We start from the raw sequence: 25,836 nt of genomic DNA, 5'->3' as shown, positions 1-25,836 counted from the left end.
AAGTAACCTGTCCCTTAAGATCAGCTTGATTTGTTTGGAAATTTTCTCTACTGGGGGGCTGACTGGCTTCTCTGAGGCAACACTACACAATTCTGCATTCTGCACAGCTGTGTCTGGTTTTCCACAGCATGCAACACTCAGACGAATAAGTTCTGTTCAGTACGGAACCCACGCCTCGGTCACCCAGGCCGTATGCTGGATTGTGCAAGTCCTGCTGTGTCGTGCCGACAATGGGGTACTGTGGCCCAGGAGGCAGGACTCCTGGGCCAGTGTCTTTGTCTGTAGTGGTACCTGGCCACACACACCCCAGGGCACATCCCTTTGGCACCCTGGGCCTCAGTTTCCCTGTCTGTAAAATGAGGGCTTGTGCTGGAAGGATGATCACAGCGCGTCCTCCTGGACCCAGCATCCTGGCTGTGAGATAGGGAAGTCCATTCAGTGTTATGAACAGATTAATGATCAACAGGCACTGAGAGGGGAACTCGAGAGGGCTATAACGCAACTCCAATTGATTTTCGTGGCTGTCAGTAAGACACCACCTACTCGAAGGACAAGGAAAGCAGGGTGGCCCAAGAGGTGACTTAAGTACAGTACGGAATTTGGGGTCTTTGAGGACTGGCTCTGGAGGGCTTGAGTCTCCCACAAGATGCGAGACCTCTGGTCCCGTGGGTTGCCGTGACTTGTATTGATTTCTGTATTGCACCGGCTTTCTTTCTTTCTTTTTTTTTTAACGTTTATTTATTTTTGAGACAGAGAGAGACAGAGTATGAACGGGGAAGGGTCACAGAGAGAGGGAGACACAGAATCGGAAACAGGCTCCAGGCTCTGAGCTGTCAGCACAGAGCCCGACACGGGACTCGAACCTACGAACCATGAGATCATGACCTGAGCCGAAGTCGGACACTTAACCGACTGAGCCACCCCAGGCACCCCTAAAGTTCTGAAAACTATAAAAGGGTATAAGAGGATGAATCGCTGGATTCTACTCCTGAAATCATTATTGCATTATATGTTAACTAACTTGGATGTAAATTTAAAAAAAGGGGTGTGGGGAGGGCATAGAGTGAAAAGTCCTCCTTTCTCCTTCCCACCCCTGTCCTAACAAGCCTTCAGGCTTAGAGGGCAGAGGCCCATCTCCAGGAATCTCCATGACATACGACTTCTGCTTTTCCAGGGTTTGTCCACAGCAGGCCTGCACAAAACACTTTATTTTTAAAAAGCAGGCAGTGGACCAGATTTGACTCTTAGGCTGGATTTACTCAACTGCTGAGCACCTCTGTGCCCCGGGCCTCATAGTAGGCCTGAGGGAGGCCTGGCAGTGACAATACAGCTCATTGTTGTGATGGGAGGGCAGGTACAGAGTAAACCTGGGAGTGTGTAAGAGGACTTTCTAACTTGGACGAGGGGCTGGCTAGGGGTGGCTTTCCGGGAGAAGTGACAGTGAAAGCCAAAACCAAGAGCCTTAGCCATGAGCCAGACACAGCGGGATTTGGGGGGTCTGAAAGAAGTATTTTGCTGCTGGAGGTGCGGTGTGCACGCAAGGGGCATCATGAATGTCCAGGGCTGGCGAGATAAGCCTCAGTCAGGGCACACAGGCCTGGAGGCCGGCTGTGTGGAGGGACTGGCCTTCATCCCGGCAGCTCCGGGAGAGGGACTGCAGAGGTTGGCTTTCGGGTGACGAGGCACTACATACATGTCTGATGGAAGCAGAGCAGGGAGGCTGTCAGAAGCCAGGCGGATTGGGATGAAGTCGGTGATGGCATGTGAAGCAGGCCAAGGCAAGCAACTCAGGGCTGAAACCTAGGACGGGACAGTGCAACTAAACGTTTTCATGACTTTCTTGAATCTTACACCCTATATATGGGCTCCTACTCATTCCTCAAGGCCTAGCCCAAAAGTCCCTTCATCTTGGGAGCCTCTCATGGGGCAGAGTTACAGGCTCTTCCTCCAGATTATCTTAACATCATCCTGGGGACACTTGTCACATCAGTGTCCCATTGAGGCCTCAGATGACAGGCACAGAGTAAGCACTAATAAATGCTTGCTACATTAAATTAAACGGCAAGGAGAATCTGCCAGGGTAGATGTGGTCCACGAGCCACACTTTACCGTTGAGAAACTGCAACTCGGAAGGCTAAGCAATTTGCCCAAACGGGATATGTAAGAAATCTGCCCCGTCCAGTCATTTTAGCAGAAAAATTGGCTCTCTCTGCCTCTCCAGGCTGGAACTTTTTCGCTCGCCTCCCGAATCCCTACCTTATTAATCTGCGAGGCAGTTAACCCAGCAAAAGCAAGAGGCACACTTTGTAGGAAGATAAAACAGAACAAGAGAATTAAGAGGCATTTGGTTTCCAGGGACTCCGTCCTCTGGTATTCCAAATACTGAAGGGGAAATTCAACCCCCTTCTTCTAAATCCCGGCCGGAACCATGTCGCCAAGACCATCCTGGCAGGCGGCTAAGGCCGTGGGTCTGGACAAGTGCCTGGAATTCTTGGAGAATCCAGGTCGTGAGGCTGTCGGAGCCCGTGTCTGGAGTGCTCCAGCAGCTGGGCTGGGGGAATTCTCTTGGCTCCATTTATTGCAGCCTATTTTTAGAGGGCCGTTCAAGCTGGGGTGGGAGTTTTCCACACCCCCAACTGGACGATTTCAACCCTATCCCCTCCTAACTCCCTCCTCTCCCAGCCAGGCCGCTGGATGTGGTAGCAGTTTCTGAGCAGCGTGTCTCAGCAGTCTTCTCCTTCCAGAACCCTTGCGTGTAGGTCCTTTGGTCCATCTTCCTGATTCTGACCATCTTGGTGGGTAGGAGGTGATAGCTCATTGTGGTTTTGATTTGCATTTCCCTGATGACTGGTGATGTTCGACCTCTTTTCATGTTTCTTGGCCCTTCATATATCTTCTCTGAAGAAATGCCTATTCAGATCCTTCGCCCATTTTTTAACTGGGTTATTTACCTTTTTATTGTTGAGTCGCAAGAGTTCTTTATATGGCATGGATACTATATGTGATTCACAAATATTTTCTCCCCTTCTGAGTCTTTATTTATTCTCAGTGTGGCAGAGACAACAACAGAAGTGAAGAGAAGATATGTGGAGATGGGCAGTGAGGGGCACTGGATTCCCACTCAGCATGTTGCCTGGGAACCCTGGTACACTAAACTGCATCTAGGGGTGGCCTTTTCTTGTGCTGCAAGCTGGGCCAGCCCAGCCCTCTTCCTTCACTGTCCCCCACCCCACCCCACTTTCCCCATATGGGAATAACACTCATCATTAGGCTTTTTGCACCACCCCCTCCAAATGAAAGCTTCAAAAAGGCACAAGATGATGTCCCTGCATTAGTGGCTTCCTATAGCTTCCTGACTCCCGCAGAACTTCCAGCTGCCTAGCCCTCCAGGAAGTGGATTTGCAGGTGGGGCAGGTGGGGTCTCATTTGTATCTGTGGCTGCTTGATTGTCTCCCAACCATATTTGGGCATTCCACAAGTGTGGGTAGTGGGTGCTATGCCTGCCTTCATGAAGCCCAAAGACAAATAATAAACCCGTAAGTGTGCAAATTGAGCATAGCAAGCCATGACTGCTTATGGTAGGGAGAGCTGAGCAGCTCTGGAAGAGGAAGTGAGGGAAAGCCTCTTAGAATTAACCCAGTTAAGGGTAAGCCTTAGTTTCCTTTAACGGAAAATGGGGCCACTAATAGCTCTACCTCTATCACAGTGTCTTGAAAACCAAGTATAGGTAACGAGCTCTAATAGCGAATTAGGATGACTGTGAAGCCTGCCAAGGGCGGGATGGCGGGGGGGGGGGGGGCGGGGGGGGGGGTTGAAAGTTGTCTCCGGGTGAGGAAAGAGTAGGAGGTTGGATAGGCTTAGGGAAAAAGAAGATGCTTTCATCAGATTCTCACCAAAAAGTCCCCAAATGGGTGTCCCCAGCCTCAGGATGGAACCCACTTTTTTCTCTGGGTCAGGAGCTTCAGAGCCCACAAACCACACCTTTCCGGGGAGCAAAGACCTCATTTTATAAACCGAGGCCAAAGCCGGGGTTGGCAGACATTGGCGCCGTCCGCAAAGTAGGCTACAGCCGGTTGGTGTGGGTTTTGTATTTGCTGTGCTTACACGTTGGGGAGGAAGATATGTATGTGTGGGGACTCTGTTTTGGAGGGAGCGCACCGCCCTCCCGGAAAAGGTACAGGGGATGCTGTCCCCCCAGAAAACTTCGCCCCGGCTCTCCTCCGGACTTGGCTCTGCTCGCCCCGCCCCCGTGCGCAGCCCCGCCCCGTCCTGCCCCGCCCCTTGCGTGCAGCCCCGCCCCGCGCTTCCCCACGAGGCTCCGCGCGGCCCCGCCCCCCCGGCGCAGTCCGTCCTCCGGCCCCGCCCCTGGCTCCGCCCCCTCACGGGCCACATTCCTCCGGCCGGGCCTCGCTCTGCGCCAGGCGGGCGGGTGGCGGCGGTGGTGGTGTGGTGGTGGAGGAGTGGGCTCGGCTGGTCTGGGGGCTCAGACTTGCGGGCGGGAGTAGCGGGAACCGGCGGGCACTGGACCAGGTGACCCGACGTGGTCGCGTGGCGGGTGGTCAGGTCTCCGGGTGGTCGGGTGTCCGCCCCGGGATCCGGCCGCCCCGGCGGGAGTCGCAGTGCTCGGCGGGGCCTGGGTCCCGGGCGCCCGGCCCCGTCAGCTCCCGCCGCGGCCGCCATGTGGTGCCTGCACTGCAACTCGGAGCGGACCCAGTCCCTGCTGGAGCTGGAGCTTGACAGCGGGTAAGGGCCCCGGGCGGGGCCGAGGCCGGGGGTCGGGTCGGGGCGGGTGGGGGGGTGAGCGCCCGGGCCTTGGGCGAGAGGGCTTTGGGGAGGAGCTGCGCGGTCCTAGGCCGGCGGGGCGGGGTGGGGATGCCAGCGGCACCCAGCCATCGCACAGTTGGCGTGCGGTATGTTGTGGGTTCGTGAGAGAGCCGGGTGCTGTGTTGCCTGCGTTGGTTTGGTAGAGTCTGTCGGGACTGTAAGTGCGAGCGTGTGCCGGAGAGGCTGCGGGGATGGGTGTGCCGGCGTGCGTGAGACCGTCAGGATGTGTGTGGGGAGTGCCTGTGTGTGAGAGAGGGAGGAGGGCTGACAGGGTGGAGGGAGGCTGAGTGGTGTGGGTGCACCCGGACCTGGGACCTGAGTTTGTGCGTGTGAGAAGAAGAGATGGTGTCAGGACGGGGCGGGGGGGGGGGGGTGCACTCCCTGGCGAGTGACTGTTGGGATGGGAGCTTGTGTGGGGGTGAGCTTCCATGGGAGAAACTGATGGGAGTGGGTATCGGTGCCAGCTGAGAGCGAGAGGACTGGAGTTTGTGAGTCGGAGTGTGGCCCGCGGGCATCGTTGCGGGCGGGCGGAGGCTGCCAGGGAGTCTCCCCGTGGGCCTAGTTCCGCGAGACCCTGGGCCTGTGTCCAGGGTCACGCGTGCGCCGTCAGGGAGACCCTGTGCAAGCGCGTGAGGCTGTGCGCAGGTGCTCCAGGTGTGCTCCCGGCCGGGCCACCCAGGAGTGCGTCGGGGAACCTGAGATCTGTGTGGCTGCCGCTGTTGTGTTGAGTGCGGCAGTGAGGGGTCTGCCGGTGGGATGGCGTGTGCGTGTTTCTGTGCGCCTGGTGTGCTCAGGGATGGAGTCTTTGTGGGGTCGGGGGAATAAACGTGTATCCCAGAGAGCAACCCTTTTCTGCTTTGGGGCTGTGGGTGGCTGCCTGAGTGTCCAAGGCCCGCATTTATGGAGAGAGGGAGAGAGAGAGAGTGTATGTGCTGAGAATATCGATTTCCTTGCTACGCTCGCCAGCACAGCTGCCCCCCGAGCTGTCTGCAGGCCCCTCGGAGGAGCCAGGCGGTGGGGCGGAGAGGATTTGTTGACAAGCCGACTGGGCTTGCGTCGGCCCCCTGGGGGCTGCGGGGGCAAGCCCACCTGCAGCCGTTTGATCTCTGAGTTCAAAAATTCTGCAGTGTGTGTCTGGCAGTTTCACTGAGAACATGCATGTGTTCCCCTCTGCCCCCTCCTCACCCCAGGAGCCTGGGACGCTGGGCCCTGAAGGCTCCATGGGTGGTTGTGGGGGTGTGGTTCCCAAGAACCCGTTGCTTCTTGTGTCTGGGGTGGGGGCTGGGCAAGCTGCAGCTGCAGGGCCAGCTGTCTAGAATTGGTGGCATCAGTCCGAGAATGGGGGTCACGATATTCATATCCCACACGTGCCGCTGCCTTATGCAGCTGTCCCACCCGGTATTGCATTTGCATTCTTGTCCTTGTGGCTCCGGCACCCCCCACATCGCCGGAGAGCAAACTGAGGTTGAGTGTGTTCGTTCTCATCAGCACCCCCGGCTCTGCGGTTTATTGAGTACCTTCCGTGAGCATTCCCTGTCTAGGCACCGGGGACACAGCAGGGAGCAAAAGTCAGTGTTTGTCCTCCTGGCACCAGTAGACTGGCAGGGACACAGTCGGCATGCTCTGCAGGCTACACCTCTTCCTCCACTCCCAGCTGAGAGAGGGTTTCCCTGGTGCCCCTCTGTTAGGACCTCTCCAGTGTCACCTTTCCAGTTGGGATGCCCGTGGCCACCACTCATGTACATTTCTCAGTCCTGCATCCCTTCTTATTGGAAGTCCTTCTCTGTATCCAATATAAATCTTCTAGCTGCAGGGAAGCCTGCTTTGGTCCTTTTGTCGTCAGGGGTGGTGATAAACCCCTGCTCTCCCAGTCTCAGAACACGGACCAGGTGTCCTGGAGATTGAGAAGCCCTACTCCAACACAGCCAGAAGTTCACCCTTCAGCCTCAGAGCAGGTGGATCACTGCTGTGGAGTGCCTGGTATGTAGTTCTGAAGGAAGTGGGTGGGGTGGGAGAAACAAATCAGGCCAGCTCCTGGCCTGTGGAGGCTTAGCCAGTAGCTGCTTGGGCTGACCGGCTTGCCCCCCCACCCAGAGTCCCTCCAGCTGGCCATTCCAGATAAACCCTCTCTAAACCCAGAAAGGAGCCAGCATGCTCCAGAGACCTCAGGAGACCCCCAGTCTGTAACAGCTCCAAGACAGCCCTTCTAAGCACAGCCATGCCACCCTAACAGCCCATGGCACCTCACATGGCAGCACCATGATGGTTTGCTGTTTGAGACTTGCGGCAGCCCAGGCTGCCCTTTCTAAATGGGCTGTTACCCTCCCTTTCTTACCCTCCCTTTCTAAAGGGGCTGTTAAGATAGGGAATCCAACGACTTGTCCAGAATATGACAAGGGTATCCTGGAGTCGAACCCAGATGTTCTGATGGAGGGCCTCTGGAGGGCCTCTGGAGGGCCCCTGCCAGCCCCTGCCAGGATTTTCAGGCTTTTGCTCAAGGAAGCCGGACTATGAACTAGCTGTGCTAATATTTACACAGCTCCAGTTCAAAAACATGGACAGGACTGACAGCTGCACGGTCAGACAGTGTGATGACTGGGCAAATAGGTGTTTCTGGAAGGGACTGAACAGGGCTCCCTGGGCTCCAGGAGCTCAGGATGTATATGTGTGTGTGTGCGTGTGTGCGGGTGCTATCTGACCAGATTCTGTGGAACGAGATATCTTGGTTTGCCAGGAGAATCTGTGAGTCCAGAGCAGCTCAGGGCATCAGCAGAGGAGGGCTTCGGGAGGCAGACGGACTTTGTTTGAAATCCCAGCTCAGCTTTGTGACACTACGCAAGTTGCCACATCCCTCTGAGCCTCAGTGGCCCCCTCCGTGGAAGGGGATGATACCCGCTTCACAGAGATGCTTGAGGATGCATCCGACAGCCCTGGCAGTGCTAGTCGGCCCCACATCTCCAGCTCCAACTGCGACTGTCCAAGTCAGCACTCTGCTCTTCCCACCGCCAGTGACCTGTGGGATTCTCTTCCTTCCCCTTTTGTAAATTTCCTCTGAATTGTGATGACGTGTGGAATATCCGCCCAGTGGGCTTGCACCAGGCCAGGGGCCCCAGGGGAGAGCTCCGCAGAGGCGGCCTGGGCCCCCCAGGCCCAGAAGCGTGTGTGTGTTTGTGTGGTGGGGGAGGATGCTCAAAGGCCGTTGAATGTGATTTATCATTCGTCCTCAGAATCGAAGCATAATGAGTTTAAAGGCCATTAAGGCTCTTGAAGAATTAATTGGTGCAGCCTTGGAGAATCTGGCCGTTCACCCTGCCTGAGCTGCTGCTGAGAGGCAATAGATGGTGATTATGGTGGAAAACATGGCGTGGTGCCACCTGGACCTGCCACTCCTCTCGCTGCTGTGGCTGTACCCCTAGACGGGCAAGTGCCCCTTTAAGCCCTGGGCCTATGCGTCCTGATGCCTGTGGCCAAGTGGTAGGCACAGCCGGGTGTCTGTGAGCAAATGCACCCGCATGCTCTCCTGCGCTGGGGGGTGCTTTGTTCTCAGAAGGTGATTAAGACCCACTGTTGCACTTTCCTGTGTTCCTTTATTCACTCACCAGCTACTGAGCCCCTGCTTTGTGCCAGGCCCTGGGCTAGATGTAAAGGAACCAGGTAATGATTTGAAACAATGTGTCACAGAACACAGGCCTTGGGGTGGCACAAAACCAACTCTGCCTCTTCCCAGCTGTGTGGCTTCGGTGATGTTGCCTCCCCTGTCTGAGCCTTGATTTTCCCATCCATGAAATGGGGCCCCCCAGAGGGGATATGAAGCTTGGCCAGGTGACTTATACCTATTAGATGCCCCAACAAGTGACAGCTGTCAACATCAGCATCATCACTGCCGCTTCTCTTTGGAGAGCTACTGAGTTAAAGTGGCTCCTCGCGGTTTTCTTTTTCGGTGGCTTCTGGAGCTGCATGGCTTTTTGTGCAACCCCCGTCCTTGAGGGTAAGGCATGGTCCTAGCTGCTCTGACTTTAATGTCCTTTTATGCTTTATTTGAACGTAGCCATGGCTTCCCTGCTTCTTGATGGAGAGGGTCATTCTTTCCGTTTTCTTTCCTCGGTTTGCCGCTTTCCTAACATGGTGACAGTCTAATCTGAACTGAAGGCCCAGATGCAGAAGCATAGCAAGAGTCCCTCCTGGTTTGTCTGGACGGGGAAACTATGACCACATTTGTTTTTTCCTCTTTGCTCAAAGGTCAGTGTAGTAATAATAATAATAGCATTCCGTCCCCATTTGGGGAACAGTTGGGGAAAGGTTATGTGACTTGCCCAGGGTCACTGGCCGGCAGGTCTTAGAGCTGGGATTTGCACTCAGTCCGCCTGGCTTTGGGGTCTGTGTTCTTCATTAGCCAGCCCATGCCTCCTCTGGGATTAAATAACCTTTAATAAAATATGTCACCGTCACAATGGAGTCTTTTGCATCTTTCCCAAGCCATGGAACAGGTGTGTCTGGTATCCCCTGGTGTCATCATTTCCAAAATGTTCCCAAATGTCCCAGCCTCAGGCTGGTTTGATGACAACCCTCTGGGCCCCCCTGGTGTCTTGCCAGACCCCTCAGACCCCAAGAGCTGCTCCCCCAGATGCTCCAACCGGAATCTGAGACCGAGCCCTTTGGTCCCGAGCACTTGTGCAGTCTGAAGGGAGCACACTTGCCCCAGGCCAGCCTCAGCACAGACCGGGCTCTTGGGGACAAAAGCCAGCTGTCCCCTGACTCTCTGCAGGACCAGAGCAAACACAACCAGCTTCTGCATGGTGAGGAAACCCAAGGCCAGGGCCTTTGACGTCATTAGGAGACACACATGCATGTGGGCTGCTGAACTCGCTCCCACGAGAGAGGAGAAGGACTGTTAATAAACTGGAAAGTTTGGAAGAATCCCCAGCTAGGAGACAGCCTCCTCATTCAGGTTCCCCAAAATCGCCTGTTGCCCAAGCCCAGTCCAGGTCTGTCCACCACCATGAATACTTTGTCCCTGGTGGCTGTTTTAAAAGATGGAAGCAACTGGTGTTTGCTTTTCCTTTTTCTGGCAGGGAGGCTAGGTGGCACAAGAATTAAATGAGTCAGTACACGTGAAACACTTAAAACCGTGCCTTATCGTATTATATACAGTAAGTGCTCAATAAATGTTAATTATAATCATTGTGGTTGTTACTATCCATCCTGATTCTTGCTAAGCTTGGAAGGTTCTCTCTCTCCAGAGGCCTGGGCAGAGCTGGCTCTAACTGGCTGTTGGCATTCAGCCTCCCTAGAAGCTCCGGCACCCGTCACCTCTTCTCATCCCCTTTCTGGGCCTCGGTTTCCCCTCTGTGAAGAGGGGTGGGCTTAGTGACTCTTGTGGTCATTTGCTGAGGAAGGACGTTTGACCCAGTGTTAGGGGAGCAGATTCTGTGGCCAGCCCGCCCATAGCCCTAACCCCCGCTTCTGCTCCGCACACTCTCTGTGATTTCAGGCGTGGTCCTCAGGCTTCCTGTGCCTTGGTTTCCCCATTTGTAAAATGTAGGTGACAGTAGGAACCAAGGGAGTTTCTATGAGGATTAAACAAATTAATCCACGCGAAGTGCTTAAATGCCACACAGTTAACACCCGAGAGGTGCTAGCTTTTAGCTGTGACATCAGGGCTTCCAGGTCCAACTGTGCTGAAATTGGACCATGGTACTCATTCAGGGGAGATGTGTTGTTAGACAGGAATGCATCTTCTCTCCTTTTGGCCACAGACAAAGCCAGAGGTAAGAGTGAGAAGGAAGAAGAGGGGTGCGAGTTGAGGGGAGCCACGCGAGGGTCGTGGTGCTGCTCACGAGCGAGACAGTCGCAGCCTTGGTGACAGACGACGAAGGCCCATAGGCTTGTGCATGTGCTTGTAGAGGACCAAAGCATTTTGGGAATCACTTTGCCTATGGGTTGGAAAAATTGCAAAATAAGGTGGCTTGGCTCTCAGAGTGAAGGTTTCTTAGACAGGACAGGGAAATGGTCTACACCATGGGTGATGGAGAGGCCCCCTGGGGACACTTCAGGAGTGGGGACATTTGGGCTGATGCCTCAGCCCCGTGCCCCTGAGGTGGGGCATGGTGGCCTCCAGAGTTCTCCACTGGATGCCTGTGCTGAGATCTGGTACTTAGGGCAAGTGTGGCATCTGGTCTACCTGGGGTTGCTCCTGGTGCCGAATGCGGCTAAGAGCTCCAGAGCCTGGCCTTGGGTCCTTCACTGTGCTGTCCTGCCCTCCCCAGCCTGGTCCAGCCGCCAGGCAGTGAGGCAGCTGGCCGCAGCGGGAAGAAGATAACATTTGGGCTGGAGAAAGTTGACATGAGTCCCAATTCTGCTCCTCTGTGAATGAATGGCCAGGGCAAGGTGGCCACCTCTGTGAGTGGGGATCGTGCGAGGTGGTTGTGGGTGACATATACAACAGTGCCTAGAACCTGCTGGTATGAAAAGGAAAGGGTTCAGCTGGCTTTGAGCAAAGCCACAACTGTTTTTGGTGGGTCTGGAGTTGGCAGAGGTTTGAGACCGGAGCCGGAACAGGCCACAGAATAAAAATGATAGTATCTGACATTTGGGTGGCCTTTGAATTTTACATACTTACCTTATTTGAACCTCCCCGGACCCTTAGTATGTAGCTGGTGGCATTCCCACTTTACGGATAAGCAAACCAGGACAAAAATGAAAATAATGCCCAAGCTTTGCAGAAGGTCATTTGGTATTCTGGTTAATGTATCTTTCCTGCTCCCTGACATCACTAGGTGGGGGGAGTCTGGGCCTTAGAATGGTGGGCAGAGGAGAGGGAAGGCACCGGCAGGACCCCACTGGGCCCTGGCACTCAGATGGGCACAGAGGTGCACCATTTTGCAGAGTTGACAGAGGACCCTTGGAAGCCCTGGCAAGTGGCCTTGAACCCCAGCAGCAGTGTTTGCCGGCCCCAGGAGGTCATCTGGGTGTAAGAACTGTCTTCCACATTCCCTGGGATGACTCTCCACGGAGATGACAAGAAAGGGGGGGCTAGAACGGTGCCAGACTTGTAGTAGGTGTTCACTAAATGCCAGTCGTTCCTACGGTTCTTATTAATTGGTATCGACCACAGTTGTTATTCCTGCCGTGATTTCCCCGTACAGGCCCTGGACTGGACCCCGAAGTGCAATTAGTCCCGTGCGGGGGTGGGGGGGCAGTTGGAAAGGAAGTGCTTGGGGAAGCAGCTCTTTCCTCTGCTGTTACCAGAGGAGGAAGGAGCGGGGGAGGTGCAGCCATGCAAACTCCTCTCTGTTTCTTTGGGGCCACTGACTTTTCTAAGAGCCATAACTTAAATGGGCAGGAACTGGGATTTTGTTTTTGTTTTCCTACTTAGTAAAAATTGGCGAAATGGCCCGGGGAAGGCCTTGATGTGGATAGCAGATTCTTAGCACTATTTTGAACTTTTCCTTATGGAATATTTTAAACATACACAGAACTAGAGAGAATGGTACGATGACCCCTACAGACAATTGTATTTCATTGCCCCCAGATTATTTCAAAGCACATCCCAGACATTTTGGTGGTTTTAGTCAAGGACCTGTCGTGTGGAGGCGGAGATGTCCAGTTTGTTGGGGTGGGTTCCCAGGACAAAGCGTAGAGTTCCCTAAATGGCCCTTGGCCGCGTTGACCCAACTGGGGAAGCTGGAGGCTGGGCCAGTTTCCCAGCCTTGAAGACCAAGCGATGCCTGCCCCATTCAGAGAAGTCTGTGTCAAAGGCGCTGTGTCTACAGGTGGCTAGGGGAGGCCAGGCTCGTGCGTCCCCATCAGGCGAGGACTTTCCTGGGCTCGCATCAGGTCAGGAGTGCCCAAGGCTCTTGCCGTCATGCCTTGGCTCCCCAGGCAGGACTGGGACTCTGCTGAGTGGCTCCACAGGCCCTGCCTGCTGCCCTCCTTGCCCCTTGCCTGCTGGCAGAGTTGGGCAGTGGCACCTGCCTTTGCCCCGAGACAGGTTGGCCCCTCACCTTGCTTGGCCTCTGGACACTCTGAGCGCTCTTCCCTGGCCTAAGCGACCAGGCTTTCCCGGCTTCCTCCCACCACACTGTGTCAGTCCCGGGCTTCCCTAGGCCTCTGCCAGGTCCCCTTCCCTTCTCACCACGTGGTCTCTTCCACCCTGCTGCTTCTAATGGTGCTGCTTTTGGAGCCTGGCACATAACAGGTGCTTGGCAAATTTTAGTTGCAATTCCTGTATTAGTTTGAATAATATTCTGATATATTTTTAGGAACATATACTACCCCTTGCACCTTACAGTGCTTGGCACCCAGTGGGCCCTCAACCCAGTTTAGTTAAAAAAACAAACCGTGGGCCTGAGTCCCACCCCCGTTCTGCTCTGAGCAGTGGCCATGTCCTGTCAGCTCACCCCTCGCTCTCCTCAGGTGCACGTGCTGCGGTTGGGTCACACGGTCCAGCGCCTACTTGTGAACAAAGGGTGTGCTTAAGGCTTCTTCCCGTTGTTGCACACTCACAGCCTTAGAGTCCCTCCCTTAGTCCCCATGGCCCCCGTGCACCGTGGGGAGTAATAATCCCGTATCGTGATAATAACAGCAGCTACCCTGAGCACTCTGGGTGACAGGCCCCAGGCTGAGGATTTGTGTCTGCATTATCATTTGCCTGTGAGATAGACAGTACCCACATTTTACGGCCAGCAGACGGAGGCACAGAGAAGCCAAGTCACTTACCCAAGGTCACACAGCCCCTTTCTGCCAGGTGCCAGACAGGCAGTCTACAGGGAAGGGCCGTGTGCCAAAGCTGCAGGTGCAGGAGGTTGAGGGGTTGGTGCTCCCTATCCTGAGACTCCATCTTTCCCCCAGACGTGGGAAGATGGGGGGCGGCGGGTGAGGGGGAGGCTTTCCCGGGAGAGGGAAGACCATGCGGAAGGTGGGGGGCGTGAAGTGCTTGGCCCGGTGCCTCAGTCACCTGCGTGGGGGTTGTGTGGGCTGTGCTAAGTCACATCGCCCCACTGCACGTCAGTTTCTCCATCCATGAAATGGGGAGATGACGCTGCATCCGTCTCCAGTAGCGGTTGTCCGCGCCACCAAGAGTGAAGCCTCCTGTAAACTGTGGACTTGGGGTGAAAACCTCATGTCAGTGTAGGTCCATGGATTAGCAAATGCAGCACAGAGAGGGCTGGGGAGGTGAGAGCGGGGGAGGTTATGCGTGGGGTGGGGGGAGGGGGTGACGGAGAATATGGGATATCTCTACTTTCTGCTCAGTGTTTCTGGGAACCTAAAACTGCTTTAAAAAATGAAAATCTGTTTTAAAACATTGTGACAGGATGCTACGAGTTATTTCTGTGCGAGCATCTGTTGTTGTCAGTGTAGTATCTTTCGTGCCGTCGTCCGTTCATTTATTTACTCATTTACGCATTTTATACGTGGGTTTTCATCACCGTGGACCCAGACACATGAAATGCGCCGCCTCCTGGGGTCAGCTCACAGCTGGGCAGAGCAGTCCCGTGGGCTCTCGTGGGCTCTGCTCCCTCCGTGGTGGCGCATCCAGGGCCAGGCCGGGAGTCACAGCGCCGCAGAGCTGCAGCCTGGGAGTGAGGTGGGGTCAGCGGGAGGGGCAGCAGGCTGGGAGGTGGGTTGGGAGCCTGTGGGAGGCCAGAGGAAGTGCCCCATTGAGACGCCTGGACCATGACAAAGATTTTATGCCCGAAAAGACTTGAGCGATTTGCATTTTAGAAAGTGCTTTCTGGCTGTTGAGGGTAGGCAAGCTTAGTATGGGTGCCAGTCTGGGTGGGACTGGAGAGCCGGGGCCGAGGCTGTCCCAGGCTCCCAGACGGCCGCACGCCTGGCCCTGGCCAGCAGGGTGGGCCGGAGGCAGCGAGGCCTGCACAGTGGGCATCTTCCTCCTCTCTGCCCACACTCTGTCCCAGCGCCAGCCTCCCCAGCCTGTGCCTCCCGCCCGGCACTCCCGGGGCGTCCCTGGGGCCTGGCCCAGCCCTGTCTGCTGGAGCCTGCCACAGAGAACTGCTTTATTTGAGTCCATTTTGCACGTATGGAAATAACTAGAGGCCTCTGTATTTAATTTGGCTCAGCCAGAAGATTTTTGGCTCTGTGTGTGTGTGTGTGTGTGTGTGCGTGCGTGTGTGTGTGTGTGTGTGTGTGTATTCTGAAAAATCTTTCCAAGTGAGCCCCAGGGGTTGGAAGCTCTGGTCATCTTTATGCAGTCAAAAAGTCAAAACCAACAAGGACTACCCTGGCTTAGCTGGGGGTGAGGGTCTGGCAGAGTATATAGAAAATAGCTACATATATAGAAAAGGAAGAGGGCAATGCCATACACAGATGAGATCATAGTCAGGGAAGCTGTTTTGTAAACTTTATTGCTTGAGACCAGGTAAGCAGTGGGAAGGATGCAGGGAAAGGGGCTTCTGAAAGTATAAAGCTCTGTACAGATCCACAAGAGACATTTCTGGTTTCCCAAGCAGGAAGTGCTTAGTTTGGTGCTTGGCTGGAGGACACTTATCCTGAATCCCTCTTTTTGGCCTTGACAATCCCAGCAAAAGACTCTCTACTGAGCCCTTCTTCTCTGATCAGCAGTGGGAGCACAGCAGAGACAGCCCCACATGCCTACACAGGGGTTTGTAGCTGGCAAAGTGTGTCCCCTCTTGATTCCCACATTTCTGTTGGGCAAGAAGGGCAGGAATGATCCCCACTGCAAAGATGAGACAACCAGAAGCCCAGAGAGGTGAGGTAACTTGCCCCAGGTCACTCAGCCCGGAAGTGGGAACCTGGTCTCAACATGGTCTGATCTCACCGATCTTCCCCATACTCTCTGTGGGTGCTTCTGGAGCCATGAGGGCATTGTTCCAAATACAGAGACAGGCAGAGGAGGCGGCCGAGGGTGGGCAGAGCTGAGCTTCCAACCCCAGGAGACCACCTGAGAGTACAGTTTGAGAATAGACACCAGGTTATCACAGGGCTTTTCTTTTCTTTTTTTTTAATGTTTATTTATTTTTGAGACAGTGAGAGACAGAGCATGAACGGGGGAGGGACAGAGAGAGAGAGGGAGACACAGAATCTGAAGCAGGCTCCAGGCTCCGAGCTGTCAGCACAGAGCCAGACACAGGGCTCGAATCCACGGACTGTGGGATCATGACCTGAGCTGAAGTCAGACGCTTAACCAACTGAGCCACCCAGGTGCCCCATCAGAGGGCTTTTCAAATGATATCTTGACCATATGGAACTGAGAAATGAGGGCATCTGGGAAATTGAGGCTTGTTGGCTATGATGGCCACGTGGTTTTGGATCAGAACCAGTGTGGTGGCATTACATTGGTAAGGTCTTGTAAAAGTTAAATACAGGATGCAGCAGAGTGGAAGGCCCTGACGTTCCCACTAGCCGTGCAGAGCTGTGGGAAGTCTTGGATCCTGCCCCTCGGGACTTGGTGTTCTAAATCAGGTTCCCTGGGAATGGCTGAGCCCGGGTCCGCAGATCAGACTGCTGCTCTTTGAGATGGGTCCTCTGTGAGCATGGCAGCAGGCAAGAAGGTGACCAATGGGGGAGGAGCAGGCCGAGTATGGCGAGCAACAGGGAGGGGTGAGGACTAGGGCGGAGGAAGAGCATGCCCCATCTGGGTGTGGCTACCCCTGCTCTGTCTGTCATCAGGCAGGACCCTGGGCCCAGTATGGCCAGATCCTCAACCGTTTCTCTCCCCAAGAAAAGTCAGAAGCCTGGATTTGCATTTAAAGGAGAAAAAATACCTTCTAGATGTCAAGTGTGGTGATTTATTATAGCTTTGGAGGGTTTTTTGTTTGTTTCTTTTTTAAATACTCTTTAGGCCCAGGGCTGCTGACCTGGAGCTCTGTGTTGAGACCCCATGAGCCATGAGCAGAGAGACCCTCTGGCTTTCAGGGAGCTCTGTGAGGTCTACAGTGTCTGTATGGGGGAGGGGGGGCATCAGGCCTCCCACCCAGCTTTGCCCCGGGGGCAAGGCTCAGGGTCCTGGATGGGCCTCACCCTGCCTTGGCCTGGCCCAGATAGCACTGGGGAGAATAAAGGGCTTTTTCACAAACTCTCTGTGGAAAGGCTGCCCATCCTGGGCTTGACTGCAGGACTGGTGTTGAAGCCTGATTATCCCCCTGGTTTAGGCCTATCCCCAGCTTAATGCTCCGGACTCCAGGATGTAGGGTGAGATCCCAGGCAGGTTGAAAACCAACTGCTCTGGGACTAATGGCGATGCCACTAGGACTGGCCCCTCACTGAGCAGAGGCCCTGGCTGGACTTGACTGCAGGGTGTTTGCGTCGCCCCGGGCGCCTGCCCTCGTGCAGAGTTTCATGGCTGCCCTCTGCCAGCTGGCTTTCAGCCTAAGTAAAAGCGCACGTTCACCAACTTGTGGAGTGAGACTCTGTTTCTGCTTCCTGTCTGAGGCCCCGCCAGAGCCAGCCTGGCCTCACAGCCTTCCCAGGATTGTGGGAGATGGGCACAGGGCAGAGGTAGGCCCAGGGGAACTGAGCCAGGGGTCCCCAAGGGGTGGGACCGCATGAGGCCCCTGTCCCCCTGTGACTCAGGGCGTGGAGAGCAGTGTTCTGGGTGCAGACCACATATCTGTATCTCGGAGAAACATTCTGCAGCCGTTTAATATTTCGGAGGCCCAGCTGCAGGGTGAAGGAGTGAGCCCCGTCTCGGCTGTGCAGTGTGTCAGTGACCCAGCTAAGCCTCGCTCCCCTCCAGGCCTCGGTGCCCCTGCTTGCAAACCAGAGAGGAGTGAGCCCTGCCCCAGGTTCACAGGGAGTGAACAAGGGGGCCCAGCTGAAATGCCAGGGGACAGTGTGATAAGGGGATGCCGCCCGAGGGTCTTAGAAGGAAATGAGAGGGGTTTGGTCCCGCGGCTCTTGGTCCAGGGGAGAAGGTCAGACGAGGTGCGGTTGTGGGAGGGTGCACCTGGCATAGAGCTCTCTGTGTTTGTTGAATGGACAGATGAGTGATGCTGCCTTCCTGGTTCGTGTGGGCTCCTTAGTCATCAGTAGCATCCATCACTCATCCATCCATCCATCCACAAATACTAACTGAGCACCTGCTTGTGCTAAGCCCTGTTCACAGCACTGGGGATGCCTGATCCAGAAACAGAAGCAGCACAGGCAGCCACACCTCCACCCTTCTGGAGTCAGCTTTCTCACAGCAAGAGACAGACTTACAGAACAAATGAAAAAAGATAGTGAGGTGTGCTATGAAGAGACGCAAGAGCTCGACATGACCGAGACAGTGGAGGTGGCACTTGTAGATCTAGAACCCCTTTTCCTTCCCTCCTGCCTGGGTGACCCCTTCCCCCCCACATTTGCCATGCTCTGAGCTCCAGGGGACCCCCTGGGCAGGCACCCATGCACCATGCGGGGCCTCCCCTGGCCTTGCATCGGGCTCAGTGTTTATGCACAGCCAAGACCCTCATCCCGATGGGAGCCCCCAGGATCATAAACATTCAAGGGATATCTGATCGCAGGTTCCAAGGGCTGCCCTCCCGCCCGTCCCTGTCTCCAGGACCCTGAATTCCCATCTCCAAAGCCCGTTCTGGTCCTCCGGGTTATTTTAATGGGACTGACTCACAAGCAGAGGACTGGGACAGTCCAGCCCATCTCCAGCAGGCTGGAGACAGATGTTCTTTATGTTTAGGAGTGAGGCCTGGGCTGGGAGACTGGAGCCACCACTTCCCCAGGGCCAGAAAGATGACCTTGGAAAACATGTTGACAGGACAGGGTGAGGGCCTGGCTGCATGCGCTGGCTTCACAGGACAGCAGACTTTTTTCTTCCCTCTGGCTGTGCACTGACGAGAACAAGCCCCAGCTGAGGAAGGGCGCTGCCGAGGCCCCTCCTGGATAATTCCCTCTAATTAGGCAGGGCATTGGCTGTCTGCAGGGCTCCTTGCCAGGGCGCCGTTCACCTGACTCCATCACATTGCCTCGAAGTGGTGGCCGTCCCCCCACCCCAGGCAAGTGGGAAATCGAAGCTCAGGAAAGCTGGGGTTGGAGATTCTCCCTGTCACTCATGTTGTCACCGCATTAGGATGGAGGCAGACCTTGCAGAGCTGTGCAGGGCGCTCAGGACCAGAGGGCAAGGAGCAAGAGCTGGCTGCCACCGCCATGCCCCCGCCAGCTTGGGCATCCTGCCAAACGGCCCCTTTCCTGCTATGCTCGAGAGGTCCGAGAAGACCCCACCATTCCTAAGCGCTGCCTACATATCCCTGTGGCGCCTGCCCATCCCGCCGGGAGCTGCTGACAAGCAGGGAAATGCTGGATGCTGGTTCAGTAAGCATAGCTCTAAAAATAGCCTCTGCTTTGAGAAGCTTATTGTTCAGAGCTGTATATTTTTATATGTATACAGAAAGTTACTCCTGGAGGTCTCGGTGCCGGGTAATTAGAGATAATGCTATAGCCTGGGAGGTACATCTGGGCCAGACCTTGTCTCGGCCTCGGCAGGGCAGGCCTCAGGGTAGGGAGTCAGCAGGCCGGGGCTTGGTTGTGGCTCTCTTCCCTGAGATAAGGGGGCAGTCAGCAGAGAGGCAGCTGGGCACCCATGTAGGGTTGCTCTAGAAGCAGCTGTTGTGGGCTCGGGGTCCACCTGAGAGGTCTGTGGGCCCACTTCCTGCAGTGGGGCACAGGCTTGGAGTGAACCCCCCATTTTCTCTTGGTTGAGACCTCAGGCCAAGGTCTCTTGGTTGAGACCTGAAGTTGGCCCTGCCTTAGCCCCTGCCTGCTGGTGGGAGGGGTCAGGCCCCCTCAGCAGCCCTCTGACCCCCCTGCCTGCCCCTCAGGGAGCAGGGAGACCCCCAGAGGAAGGGCCCTACCTGGCTGCATCCCCCCCTGCCAGCTCAAATCTCAGGGCCCCAGCCCATGCCCAGTGCCCTTTCCTCCTGGGCCTTCCCAGGGCCCCCCTCTCCTCCTGGGCCCAGGTCTGTCCCAGCTTTACAACCTTACAGCCCCCAGCCCCCTTCAGCTGCCACCCCATCTCCACTGTCTCCTCAGCCACCATCCTCAAAAGCTTCTGCACCAGCTCCTCCCTTTACCCCGCCACAGCCCGACTTCCGATCCCCGCCCTGTGCCACCCTTGTGTTGCCGTGTCCCTGCTCTCTGCTGCCTCAACTTTTGGTGACTCTGGCCCCGCCAACTTGGATTCAGGACCCTGAGGACCCCTGTCCTTCCTCCCACTCCTCCCACAGGTGTCTCCCAGCTTCTCACCACCCCCCACATAGCTCCTCACCACCTGGTGTAGACAGTGCTGTCCCCCAGGCACTGCCACCTCCCCTCTCCATCTTTCCCCTGCTCACTCAGCCTTGCCCTGGTCCCGGGTTCAAGTCCGGACTCCCTAACAAGCCTCACAAGGCCCTGCAAGGTCTGGTCCTGCCCGGCCCTCTGTATATGCCAGACTGAACTTCTCCGTCCCGTCCCTCATGTGCGCTGTGAATACCCACCTCTGTCCGTTCAGCCTTCACCCCTCACTGCCGCGTGGCGTTCCTCCGCAGGTCCTGGCTGATGCCACATGCCTCCTAGGAAGATTTTCCACCTCTGGCACCAGGGCACGGGCTCTGCTCACCATCCTACAGTGCCTGACGCTTCCTCCATTACTGTTCCTAACACAAGCCGTCATTATTAACTAATTGCATCCCCCAGTGTGCCCACGAGGACAGGGCTGTGTCTATCTGTTCATGGCCACGCTCACAGTGCCTGGCAGGGGTCTGTCACCTAGCTGGCATTCAGGACATGTTCGCTGAATGAAGCGACAGAGTGACCAAGTTGTGTTTTAACAGAGTCCAGTTCCCCATCCTAGCAGGGAAGCCCCAGCTCTCGGGGTCACATCCTCACATATAGTGGTGTGATGGTGCTGTTTCAGTGCTATAGAAGGAAATGGAGCAGGGAAGAATAAGGGGGGGGGGGCGGGGGAAGGGTATGGTTTTTAAATGAGGTGAGCTGAAGGAGATGAGGGAGTGAACCAGGAAGACATCTGAGAAAAGAGACACCAGGCAAAGGGAACGGCATGTGCAAAGGTCCTGAGGTAGGAGTGTGCCAGGAATGTAGAGTAACAGGAGGACAGTGGGGGCTGTGGCGGGGTGGCCAAGGGGGCATGGAGGAGGGGTAGCAGGAAGAATGTTTGGGCCTTGCAGTCTTCTGGGTCCCTCTGAGGACTTGGCCTCCGTGAGCCAATGAGGTGGGATCAGAGGAGGGACCTGGTCAGAGTTGTGTTTTAATAGGATCCCAGCTTCTGTATGTAGAAGGGTGTGTAGTAAGAGGCCAGGAGAGCCCATCAGAGAGGCTGTGGCAGCAATGCAGGGAACAGGTGACAGCAGCTCACCGGGCTGGGGGCAGGGGGGCAGGCCCACTGGTCGGGTGCGGCCTCAGTTTTGAAGGTGGAGCAACCACAGCTGCTGGCGGGTGGGCAGTAGGGTGTGAGGAAGAGAGAGTTGCCAGGAGTTGCTCTGATTTTGGGCCTGAGTGGCTGAAAGGATGGAGTCGCTCTCCGCCCAGGGGCCGGGAGAGTGCATGGGCTCCTGGTGAGCCTGCCTGCCTGTCTTCGAGAGGTCCGCCAGTCATCGAAGGGGGGCGGTGCTGGGCAGTTAGATGTTGTGACTACTGTATATCCTCACTAAAGCAGATTTGGGAACTGGTTAAAGCAGGAACCTTCCTGACTGCCCCTGACTCCCAGCAAGCCCTTTTGGGGTCTCTGCTGGACTGTCCAGACAGCTCATCACCTCCCTTGCTCTTGGTTAACCAGCCAGAAGTCATGTTGAGCGTGCGTGCCTCATGTGGATTCACACCCTAAGTCTTTTCACACCTTCCTACAAGGGCATCAGCCTCCCCGGGCCCCTCCATGCCAGGCTGTGGCAGTGCCTGGAGGCTGGGAGCACAGGGCTCAACATCTGTGCCTGCACGAGTGCCTCCCCTGGGCCCTCCTCAGATTGCCGCTGGCTGTACACACTAGAAGCACACCCCGTCCTGCTCACCACTCCTCCTGAGGCTCTTTCTTTCTGGGTCCCGTTCATCCTGACCCTGCCCCCCAGCGGAGACGCCCAGCATTGCCAGGACTTGGTTTAGGTGGTCCCCAGCTCCTCCTCCCAGGAGGGATAAAGCTTTGGGACGTTGGCTGGGTGTTCATAAGTCACTTCGGTCACCAGCCAGACACCTGTCTTCCCAAGAACACTTATCATGGGTTTAGGCGTCTGTGGGGGTGCTGCCTTTCCACCACCTCCTCTCCCCACCCTGACCAGGGAAGACGTTGTGGATGGCCTGCTTAAGAACGGCCTCCCCAGTTTCCATGGGGAGGTCTTCTCTGTCCCTTTCTTGCTGGGCACACCAGCTGTGTGTTCCTGTATGCTCTCAGTCTTCCCTTGAAATCCACCCCTCTGTGTCCTTGTACTCTGCTCCTTGCAGCCAGGCCAGCCCTTGGGGGCTGCCTCCCTGGCCCCGGGGACTTTTCACCAAGTGGGAAAGACTGGGAGCATGTCGCACAGCTGAGTCCAGGCTTTGCTCCTGAACTCTGCAATCTTGGGCAAGCCATGAATCCTTTCTGAGTCTCCTTGATGGGATTAAATACGTGGACGCTGTTTCCTGAGGCAGCCGCTTCCCCAAGAGCTGAACTGCTAAAAACCTCTACATCCCCAGAGCTACCAGGCTGCCTTCACCCTACTTCTGGTGCGAGTGACCTGCCTGCTCCCGTTGCCCCAGGATGGCCCTGCAGAGACCTGGGAGTTGTAGATGGTCCCAAGGCTGCCTTTCTGCAGCTGAGCCCTCCCTGTTCTTTCTCAGAGGACATGGCCACCTTTTCCTTCCCACCCTCACCTCCCCGGATCCTGCCCTAGTTAATCTGCATCCCTCCCCCAGGACCTGGAGCAGAGCAAAACGATCCCCTCCTGAGTGATAAACCTCAGTTAATATGGCCTGGGCAGCAAAGAGCTGTAGAAGCCCCACGGCAGAATGTGTGAGGGCTGGGAATTAGTTGTTCCTGCCCTGGCCTAGACTCCCTTTCTGGAAATCAGAAACCCTGAAAGCAGAGCACTGGGGAGGCCACAAGGCCTGGAGGCACGAGGGGCATATGTATTTCAGGAGGCTGTTTTGCTCTGGCCCGTGCAGACTGCCAGCAGTCAGTCTGGGCTGAGGCTCCTGGCATGGACATTTAACCACAGGCAGGCTTTAGAGTGCTGCTTCCTCCAGCATGGGCCAAGCCCACTCTGAAGCGGGTGGCTTTGCCATCTTACGTGACCAGACCTGGCCACACACAGCCCAGGCTTATTTATCTCGTGACCGTGCACAACCCCAAGCCCCCCAGGCGCTGGACCCCAGCTCTACCTCGGCATGTCAATGGCATGCTTTTTCCTCTGGACAGCTGGGTGGCTGAGACACCTGCTTGGGGTCAAGTCCGAGCCCTGCTCTTCCCTACATGGGTAGCTTTGGCCTAGTGACTCAACTCCACCAAGCCCCAAGCCCACATACGGAAGGCACGGCTCCCTCCTGGCTCCCCGCGATGGTAGTTGGGTTACAGGCCATGTAGTTTAAACACTTAACACGGCACCTGTATGCAGCAGGCTTTACAGAGGAGAGTTACCACTACATGACCCAAACCCGTGTGTGTGATTAAGGGGTCATGTGAACACAGTGGGTAAGTGTGCAGACTCAAACCAGACTGCGTGGGTTCTGAGTTCACCCACTCTCTGTATGACCTTCGGGTTGAGCTTAACCTCCTCTCCATACCTGTAAAGTGGTTTCGAGGACTGAGTCACATTTAATGCTTAGAGCACTGCTAACTATATAGACATTAACTGTTCCTAGGATCGGCGTCCTTACGTTGGGGTGAATAGCCAGCCTGCTAACAGAGGGTCCCGTCTTCACCCATGCCCCCTTGCTTCTGCCCGGAGCCTCCTCTAACATTTTTCTTGAGAAAAGTCATTCGTGACTTCAAAGGCCATAATTAGAGACATCCGTGGCCCGAGTGGCTGAGGGCCCTCCCGCCCCGGCCCTGACTCACTCCCCAGCTAGAGTCAGGACGTGGCGTCTGAGCCACGGAGCCCGGGTCCCTTTCTGGGACTGTCCCGCCCTCCCTAGGGCCTCATCACCAATGACTCCAGCCCATGGCTGGAGACGGCTGTCTGCACAGAGAGAGGCCCTGTAGCGGGCAGAGGCGGGTCCCCTGGCTCACACACTGGGCCTGTCTGCCCCCCACCTCTAGCTGCCGGGATGTGTAGGTTGGGCCCTATCAGTCAAAGAATAACCAGAGACAGCATTTAGAAAATGCCTTTTAGGGGCGCCTGGGTGGCGCAGTCGGTTAAGCGTCCGACTTCAGCCAGGTCACGATCTCGCGGTCCGTGAGTTCGAGCCCCGCGTCGGGCTCTGGGCCGATGGCTCGGAGCCTGGAGCCTGTTTCCGATTCTGTGTCTCCCTCTCTCTCTGCCCCTCCCCCGTTCATGCTCTGTCTCTCTCTGTCCCAAAAATAAATAAAAAACGTTGAAAAAAAAAAAAAAAAAAGAAAATGCCTTTTATGAAGCGAGCAGTCTTTTAAGGACTTCATATGTGTTGACTCTGTTAAGCCTCATAGCAGGCGTGTGTAGTCAGGACTCTGCCCCCATTTTACAGCAAAGGAAACTGAGGCATGGAAGTATTCTTGCCCGCGGTTACTCAGCTGGTAAGCAGTAGAAGCAGAATTCCAACCCAGAAATCTGGCTCGGAGGCTGCAGCAGGGAGGCCATCCAGCCCCCTCGCTTGGCAGGAAGGCACAGGGATGTTACACTTTTCAAAATGTGTTTTCAGTTCTTATGTGCTTTTCATCATCCTAGGGCGGTCGGAAACTCTAGACGCTGTTCTGTAGCGATCCAGCCATTTCCCCACATAAATATCATACATACCAGCCTCTGGCAGAGGAAGGCACACTTGGAAGACTGGAGAAGGGGAGGAGGAGGTTGGGGTCACTGTCTCGGGATTCAGGGCTCTGAGTCCCTAGGCCAGAGGGGCCAGAAGGGACACATCCGTGTGCAGCTCCAGCTATCAGCTGGCTAGCTGTGCTGGGCCAGCTCACCTCTGGAGCCCCATTGTGCCCATGTGGAGCTTTGTCTCGGAAAGGAGCCCGTCTCGGGTCCCAGTCTTTGCTGGAGGCCAGGACTTCCAGGGACCAATCCCTCATGGAATGGGACTCCCGGTGGGGTGGGGTCCACCCCTCACATTCTCTCTTTCTCCAGGTAATCTACACCATGACAGAGTGTGGGAATGGGGGGTTTCACTAGCTGGGGGTAGCCTCATGCAGGAAGTGGGATTTGAGTTGGACCAGAGTGTGGCCCCTCAGAGGCAGAGGAATGCAAGTGAAGGGCAGCGGGGATGCATGGGGTGGAGGGTGCAGATTCAGACAGTCCATAGCAGATTCTAGCCGGTAGAGGAGTCCTTTTGCTAGATCCCTGACAGGTATCTGACCTGCAGCTTGCACATCTCCTATGACAGAGAGCTCATCACTTCCTAAGCAGCGCTAACCACATGAGCACATACTTTCTCAGGGAGGACAACCTCGGCCGTAGTTCTGTCTGCAAACATCTGTTCCATCCTTCTCTTGTCAGCCTGTCAGAGGCTTAATGCTAGGCATCTTCCCTCTCCTCTGGCTGCTTTTCTCCTGCCAACCAGTCCCACCTCTTTGTGAGAGGTGGTTTCTAGACCTGGAGTTTTATTCCTGGCATACTGTAATTTGGGGTTGGCAAATAGAGTTTTGCCACGAGCCAGCTGGGGTCAGGCATGAGGCGATCTGCAGGAGGGAATCTGTGATCAATTAGCAATGTCTGCCACAGACAAACGAGGAGAAGCAAGCGGTTTGTGCCCAGACGCGGTCCTCTGCTGTGATCTGACACCTGTAGTGGACAGCCAGGCTGCTTTTGCTTCTGGCTTTATATTCATGTTAGCGACTGGCTTCCCAGCTGTGTCACTGCATCAGCTCGTGTTAAGCTCATGGTCGGCCAGACAAACCTTGTCTTTTTTCATAAGAACAGCCATCAAACCAGAATCTTCCCCAGA

The 25,836-nt window shown here is 55.6% G+C and overlaps 1 protein-coding gene across 10 annotated transcripts in view; it reads left to right on the top strand.

Moving 5' to 3' along the window:
* The window catches only part of IQSEC1 (IQ motif and Sec7 domain ArfGEF 1), a 404,132-nt gene that overhangs the window by 326,236 nt on the left and 52,060 nt on the right, over nucleotides 1-25,836 (top strand). Inside the window, exon 1 of one of the 10 annotated variants that reach the window (XM_058725838.1) lies at nucleotides 4,429-4,743. The exons of 8 other annotated variants lie outside the window; for them this stretch is intronic. In XM_058725838.1, coding sequence (XP_058581821.1) covers nucleotides 4,679-4,743 — 65 coding nt within the window. In that variant the 5' untranslated portion in view covers nucleotides 4,429-4,678. Of the gene's footprint in view, nucleotides 1-4,428; nucleotides 4,744-25,836 lie in introns of those variants that run through there. One more of the 10 variants, XM_058725846.1, reaches the window with a different exon arrangement.

This window comes from Neofelis nebulosa, chromosome 4, assembly GCF_028018385.1.
Source record: "Neofelis nebulosa isolate mNeoNeb1 chromosome 4, mNeoNeb1.pri, whole genome shotgun sequence".
Lineage (NCBI taxonomy): Eukaryota > Metazoa > Chordata > Mammalia > Carnivora > Felidae > Neofelis > Neofelis nebulosa.
The sequence above is the reverse complement of the archived record's forward strand: the minus strand, read 5'-3'. Positions and strand labels throughout refer to the sequence as shown.